Below are 7,406 nucleotides of genomic sequence, written 5' to 3' on the forward strand. Positions count from 1 at the left end.
TATATATTTAAATGTTACTGACCTCAAGCTTTTGACTCGTACTGTTCATCCAGCATCAGTTTCTACGAATTTCAATATTCTGAATAGAAATAGCTAACTTTAACTCTCTCTCACTCAGGTATAACTGTGCAGGACTGAAATTTGGCAAAGTGGACATTGGTCGTTACAGTGAAGTGTCCAAAAAGTAAGTGGCTCTGCTGGGTCTGTTTTTCTGAGCTATTTGTAACCGATTTTGACAATGCTTGCTGTTTTCCCTCCCCCTCTCAGGTACAGGGTCAGCACCTCTCCTCTCTCCAAGCAGCTGCCCTCTCTGGTGCTCTTCCAGGGGGGAAAGGAAATCATGAGGCGCCCTCAAGTGGACAAAAAGGGACGGGCAGTGTCTTGGACCTTCACAGAGGTGAGGCTTAATCCGAAAAATCCGACCTTTCGAGTGGAAAAACTTTGTCAGGAAACATCCTCCTTTATTCTCTGTGTATGTTTCTGCGCTATACAGATCAGTGTTTTTCCTTTGTTTCCAGGAAAACATCATCCGGGAGTTTAACCTCAACGAGCTGTATCAGAAGTCAAAGAAGCTTGGTAAGACCAAAGGAGAGAAGTTCGAGAGGCCCAACGAGTCTGTGTTTTCCCCCGTGCCTGAGGAGGAGGAGCCGGAGGCCGAGACCATCACCGCGATGGACACAGAGAGCAAGAAGGACAAATAGGAAGCGCATGCTGCTGAAGAGCACTGTGAATCACTATGGGACTGGAGCAGGATGTGCTGATGTTCAGTATGCAGAGAGAAAGAGTTTGTACCGAGATATAAACGGAATGATTGTGCTCTTGTTTCTTTTTGTATAACATATTAATTAAGTGCAAAATGAGTCCAATAATATAGTAAATCCTTATGTTAATACCTATTTAAATGTCATAATCATTGATAAACTGGACACAGATGTTCAAACAGCTGTTATTTGGGACATTAATATCAGTCTGTCAGCCGTTTTTAATTTAATCAAGGTGAACATGGGACATCTACCTCTAATATGGTGATCATTAGTAAGGGGTTATTTTGCGTTGCATATGCATCGCATCGGGGAACAAACTTTTTATCATTTATTTTTCTCTTGTATTGTTAATCCTCCCATTCCATTGTCACTCCTAGTATTTTCTTTTTCTAGATTTTTTTTTACTATTTTACTAAGATGTGGCTTGGTTGTGTGACGGTACGGACTACTAGACCGAACGCGGCGGTCCTAAAAGAGTGGGCCTTTAACATTTCATGTTTTGAACATTTACTGTTTCTAAGAGCAAGACCTCAAGATAATATTCTGTAAAATTCAGTTGTTACTTTTTGACATTTAGATCCAGTTACACTTTNTTATTTTCATTTTCTTTGTGCTAAAGGATTATTTAACAATTGTATTCTAAACCGACAGGCACAGAAGAAAGCTGCAGGCAGTCTTCACGTATTAACCTTTTCCAATCATTACCTTTAATTTGTTTGTGTGGAAGCTTGAATTTTTTTTTTCCACAAAAAGCTAAATTGTTTTAGTTCCCTCTCGAGTAAACCGAGTCTTGATTTTTCACTAATCTTTAATGAACTGATGTCTGAAAGATGATGAAGTGCTTTAAGTGGTTGTGAACAGAAGGGTTTTCGCCATTCCAATAAAACACTTTGTTCTTCACATCCATTTTGTTCAAATTTGCTCCTGATTTAGACTCCACAGAGCAACCAAGCCGATGTTTGACGTTTGCTGAAACGTGCACATCTAAGTGACACCATGTGCACAGTTAGCATTTGAGAGGCATTCAAAGCACTCTCAACGACAACGCAAACCATGTGCAAGGGTACAAAAAATATAGTTACATAAAACATTTCCTGGTAGATGTTTCAGGACTAACTGGGCTCATTCCAGAGCATACCTAAATACCAAAAACATTAATATGTGCATACATATAAAAAAAAAAACTATACTATCTTTTTAAAGCCAATATGTTTAAAAACTGTGCTAAAAACCTTTTATTTTCCGAAAACCAGAATTAAAAGCTTAAACTTTAGACATAAAAATACTTAAAAGGCTATAGAACTAAATGATCAACACAAAAATCAATCATTAAACCTATAAAAAGGTTGCCTGAAGAGCACAAATATGGGAGCACATCCATTAATGCATTATGTATGTTTTGGTACATCCAGTTATTTTCAGTTGTAGCGATATGGTAACAAAAGTGCCTAAATATTTTTAGACCTTTTTTAATGTCTACTTCCACATATTTATGGATGGACAGAAAAATATATTGTTCTGTTAAAACAGTTAAAACAGAAATCTATTAAAACAGAAGCAATGCATAAAGGGGAAATTAAAGTCAAAAGCATAAGTGATTTATAAAGAGTTTATTACCAATGCTCACACACACGCACGCACGCATACACATATTCACAACCATGTTCACTCACACCAAACTATACAGTACACGTTCTTTTTTTTCCTTTTCCTCCCTCGCCTCAATCCATCTTTTGATCCAAAATATTCCTATAAGTGTATTCATTGGCTTTGTGTAAGTCAGCAAATACATTCTGTCTCCTGATTTGCCAGCTCTGATCTAAAATGTTAAATCGACACCCCTTGACAAGACAGACGATGATTGAAATGAGTCCTGCACAATGTCACAATCTTCTTGAATGCAATAGGTAAGAATTAAATAATTAAAAATAGAAGGCTTTTGATGATTCATAATGACGGCTAACTTCCACTGATTGGTTCAACTGTCCAATCAGAGGGCACTGATATGGTTCCCCCCCTGTTGTGTGGCATCATGAGCGGGAAGCTTTAAAGCCTACATGACCGGCTAGTCAAGGCCACCATTGAGATTTGGCTCTCACATATTAATATAACAAAATGAAATGTGAAAAAAAAACAAAACAACTGATCTAAGAGGCAGCCAATCAATGTTTACAGGATAAAATTTTAAATACGCCCCCCCGCAGATTGGGCTCCACCATATCAAATGCATTTTTATGCTACGGTTAACCCTCCGTTTACCGGCTGATCTCTTTCCAGCTAGAACGGCCACCAGCTCTTTATCCCTCGATTTGATTAGATAAAAGTCCATAGAGAACAAACATCAGCCTTTGTAAAAAAAACATTTGATCTTATCAATAGCCATTTATAAAGTCATATAAAATAACACTTTAAAAATTAAATAAAAACTTCCTTGAATTTCCAAGGCCATTGCTCAGAAAACACTACTTGCGCTTGAAAAGGCTGCTGTTGCTTAAATAATGCATTAGTCCATTTCCTAATCTTTCCTAATGTTTTGCTTCCCTGGTGCTGATTGGATACAGACGCAACATTGTCGCATGCCAAACACAGTGGTCTGAAATGGCTACTGAATGCCACAGGTCCCCTTTTGTAAAAATCAAATTCCACTCTGTGGGGAAAAAAAACAAAACAAAACTGATAATTTTTTCCTCTATACACAACATTTTACACATTTACGTTGGATAAAAATCTTTTTTTTTGTTGTTATGTACTGAAATGTTTTCAAGGCAATCCGGTCCTTAGCCGTCACATTGAATATGCGCTCCAGCTCCTTACTGGTGAGGAGTCCTGAAGTCCCACTATAAATGACCCCCTGCTCCTCCTCCTCCTCCTCCTCCTCCTCTACGTCATATCTAACCAAAACCTGCTGGTCAGCGTTATTCTCTTTTCAAAAAAAAAAATTAACAGCAGAGGTCAGATGTTTTCAGATCTTTCCTGCAGGCACCAATAAATGTCCACCAAACAGGATTTTCTCTGACGTGTCTGTGAAGAGTCCAGATCTCCATTCTTGACAACACGGGTCAAAGCGGAGCGTCTCTCACACAGAGATCTCGTAAGTGGTCCCGCCGACGCCCGTCACCTTCTTCACCCCGCCTCCAGGCTTGTGGGCGGGGCTCTGAGAAGAGCTAACACTGGAATACGCCTGACCCGGGCGAGTGGACACGCTGACAGGATGAGAGGGGGACGAGGGGGTGGAAGAAGGTTTCGGCTGCCCGTTTGTCCGACTATACGACCTCATCTGAATCTCGTCCCTAAATCAGAGAAAGATCTAGATTAGAATGCACAGCTTCCATTTCCTGCACTTATAGCACCCTGCAGTTTGTGTTTTCATTAAATTGTTGGAAGCGGCAGTTAAAACAGAATAATGACTACATTTTAAGGTGCAATGATTTATATTTTAAATAAAAGCTCTGAAAACAAATATACATATCATCGATTCCTGAAAAACATTAAGCACTGCAACTGTTTTCAACATTGTAAAAAAATGATTCTTGAGCAGAAATTCAGCATATCAGAATGATTTCTGATACATCACGTCACGACTGCTGAAAATTCAGCTTTGCGTCGCAATAANTTTTTTTTATTAAACTCTGTAAGCAAGAGACATTTTATATTATATTTTAGAGTAAAAGCATGATGGTTCTGTAGCATGCATTGATACCTAACAAGCCTGTAAAATGAACAGGGTCAATATTGATAGTGATAGGAAATGTGCAGCTGTCTGTAGTCATGAATGTTTCACTCCCACAGTTAAAAATATAAGTATTACAGTTAATACTTCCACAGTTAAAAAAACCCAAGAATTACAATGTGATAACTGACAATGTATACCGTATCACAAGACGCTTATTATGTGAAATTCACTTCCTGTGATGTGATATACAGTTAAAAGCCTCCCAGATCAGATATTGCAAAAAAGCAGTGAATGAAGTTTAGCTAGAAAGGCAAATTCAGTTTTGCCTGCGAGTAAATTTCAATTTCTCTTAAAACGCAAAGCTCTTATGATAGAATGTTTCATTTTGTTCTCTTCCTCATTCGAAGCAACAAAGTTTCCTGTAAAGATCTTCTGCTTCTTGGTGAAGGCCAGGTTGATTTTGCTGCTTTTGAAAAGCTGACTAATAGCTCGAAGCAAAGCAGGCTTTCCAGACCCCTAAATGAGCAGAGTCATGAAGTTTTCTCTGTCTCTCACATCTATCCATTTAGTCATTTTGCCAATGATTCAAATTGATATGCTTATTAAACAATATCCAGTTTATCTACCTAGGTCGCCATGGTTACAACATGATGTCAGAAGACTTCAAAATGTTTTCCATCCTGTCTTGCTTTATTTGATTTCGTCCATGTTTACTGTGACATCATAATATGGTACTGAAAAAACTGATGGACATAATAGAACGGAGGCAATACTAAATGTTTTGCATTCATGAGGAAAAACTACCTGAAATATGTCCCGATTTTTCAGATAATTTCTGAATAAATAATATTCATTGTACTTTTCAAATAACTTTTCATGCTTACATTAGCAAAGCCTTCTTTGACTGGACAGTTCAAGTTAAATGGTCAGATGTAATAATACAATTTTAAATCTAAATTAAAAACTTTTTAAATAAAATGTGAATGTGTTTAAGTTCCATTAGTAATGCATTTTATAACATAATTCACTACATTTAAATGAATTATTTTAAGTTTTAAAAACGTTTCAATGACTTGTTTTTAGAGTCGACTCTTTCTTTTGAGAGACACTAACGTTACACACTGTGTATTTTCAGATTTAAAACTTTGCAGGACGTTTTCATTTACTTAAAGCTGTGTCATGCAGATTTTAAAACATATCTTAATTAGTCAGCGCTGACAGAACCGCTGTGCTACAGGCATCTCGAGTACGAATCGTGACTAAGGACCTTTTCCAATCCCGCCCCATCTCTCTCGCACATTGCTTCCTGTCAGTTCTGATCTGTACTGTCACAATCAAGGCAAAATTGCCAAAAAAGAAACCTATTTAATTAGTTTATTAAAATAATTGATTTCCATGCCATTTTAAAACTTCACAAACATTCTACACAATGACGTCCAGCAGCAGAAAGCGACATTTCATCACTGACCGAAAGCATAAAATTATTATATCGAAAGAACGAGTTTAGACTGATGGGAAAAGGCAGAAGGAAGAAAGAAGTGAAAGAGATACACTCACAGGAGTCTGGGAGGAGGAGGAGGAAGAGTAGGAGTAAGGAGGCAGCAGGCTGCGCAGAGCGTCGTAAGGTTGAGGGGGAGGTACTCACTTTGGCGCCTGTATGCCCCCTCCCCCGACTGAGGCCGAGGCTTTGCGGACCAGGCGGTACTGCATCTCAGCAGCGGCAGCGCTAGAGTAAGACAGAGACTTCCCCAGCGGCGGGGGGTGCGGCGAGCGTGGAGGGTGAGTGGTGGGCGGCAGTGGCGTGTCAGTGGAGCGCGTGCGGTACGGGTACGAGGGCTGAGGCGGGCCCGAGTCAGAGAGCAGAGGGGGTCTCGAGAANTGCTGCTGCTGCTGAGAGTCGTGCAGCAGGCGTTCCCGCTCACGTTCAGGTGGGGCAGGCGGAGAGGAGGCGGAGCCACGTAGATAGCCGGAATGCTGCGGGGAGGCTAGGAGGGCAGCGCTGGAGGCGGACGGCTGGTGAAGCTCCGCCTCCCGCTGCTGGGCGATCTGTGCCGACAGGTAGGGAGAGCTGTATCCCACCACAGGCGTGCGCGGCCGGCCTGGAGACATCTCGGGTGCTGCAGACTCGAAATCTGGGCTTTCAGACGGCGTGAGCAGACTATCGTACGACAAGCTGCCGTTCCGAGGGGCCGGCGGTGGCGTCTGATTGGCTAAGCTCTTGTAGCTGGTGGAGGTGGTGGCCTCGGATGGCGGGGCGTTGTGGGAAGAGCGAACGCTGGAGGACCGCGAGGCCCCTCCGGCAAGAGCTGTGGTATCAGAGAATGAGGGATACGAACGCCCTCCTAGGGAGTATCCGCTGATCCCTGAGCCTGGAGGACCTCCGGGACCCCCAGCTGCTCGCTCTGGCCCGCTCCGCTCTGCTCCTCCACCCCCCTCGCGCCCATCCAGACTGGGCTCAGAGCGATAGCCTGGCTGCTGACTGGACTGGAGNAGAGAGAGAGAGAGAGAGAGAGAGAGAGAGAGAGAGAGAGAGAGATAGAGAGATAGAGAGAGAGAGAGAGAGATAGAGATAGAGAGATAGAGATAGAGAGATAGAGAGATAGAGATAGAGAGAGAGAGAGAGCAGGCAGAAGAGTTTATGAAGTTTTTAAAGGAAATCGGAAAGCTTAATTTAAAGAGATGATGTCAAGGACAAAACCCTTGGGGGAAGGATGTTGTGGGCCACTGGGGACTGATGATTTAGGAAAGCGCTTTCTACAGCTATAATAAAGAGCCAGAATTGTGATGGACAAAGAGGCTAAGCTTGGAAAGGCAGGGAACAAACTTAGACGCACTAAAGGCAGAGTGTCATTTTTGCATTTGTTTCAGTATAGCTCACCACATCACATGAGCAACGTTAAAAATCAAAAGACCACAACATCTATCTTTTCTTGCCTTGTGGTCTTTGCTGGCAGGGGATAAAAAAAAAA

General features: G+C 41.4%; 2 protein-coding genes across 2 annotated transcripts in view; one reads left to right on the forward strand and one right to left on the reverse strand.

The window, feature by feature from the left end:
• LOC122341428 (thioredoxin-related transmembrane protein 2-B-like) overlaps nucleotides 1-940 on the forward strand; it is a 2,118-nt gene extending 1,178 nt beyond the window's left edge. The window contains exons 5-7 of the mRNA XM_043234782.1: nucleotides 119-184; nucleotides 268-397; nucleotides 519-940. Of these exons, the coding sequence (XP_043090717.1) occupies nucleotides 119-184; nucleotides 268-397; nucleotides 519-701 (379 nt within the window). The 3' untranslated portion in view covers nucleotides 702-940. The remainder of the gene's footprint in view (nucleotides 1-118; nucleotides 185-267; nucleotides 398-518) is intronic.
• A 1,419-nt stretch (nucleotides 941-2,359) lies between these two features.
• Nucleotides 2,360-7,406, reverse strand: part of LOC122341421 (palmitoyltransferase ZDHHC5-A-like) — a 29,166-nt gene continuing 24,119 nt past the window's right edge. Inside the window, exons 10-11 of the mRNA XM_043234769.1 lie at nucleotides 6,083-6,921; nucleotides 2,360-4,054 (exon numbers count right to left, since the gene is read on the reverse strand). Of these exons, the coding sequence (XP_043090704.1) occupies nucleotides 3,841-4,054; nucleotides 6,083-6,921 (1,053 nt within the window). The 3' untranslated portion in view covers nucleotides 2,360-3,840. The remainder of the gene's footprint in view (nucleotides 4,055-6,082; nucleotides 6,922-7,406) is intronic.

Source organism: Puntigrus tetrazona, chromosome 1 (genome assembly GCF_018831695.1).
Source record: "Puntigrus tetrazona isolate hp1 chromosome 1, ASM1883169v1, whole genome shotgun sequence".
Classification (NCBI taxonomy): domain Eukaryota; kingdom Metazoa; phylum Chordata; class Actinopteri; order Cypriniformes; family Cyprinidae; genus Puntigrus; species Puntigrus tetrazona.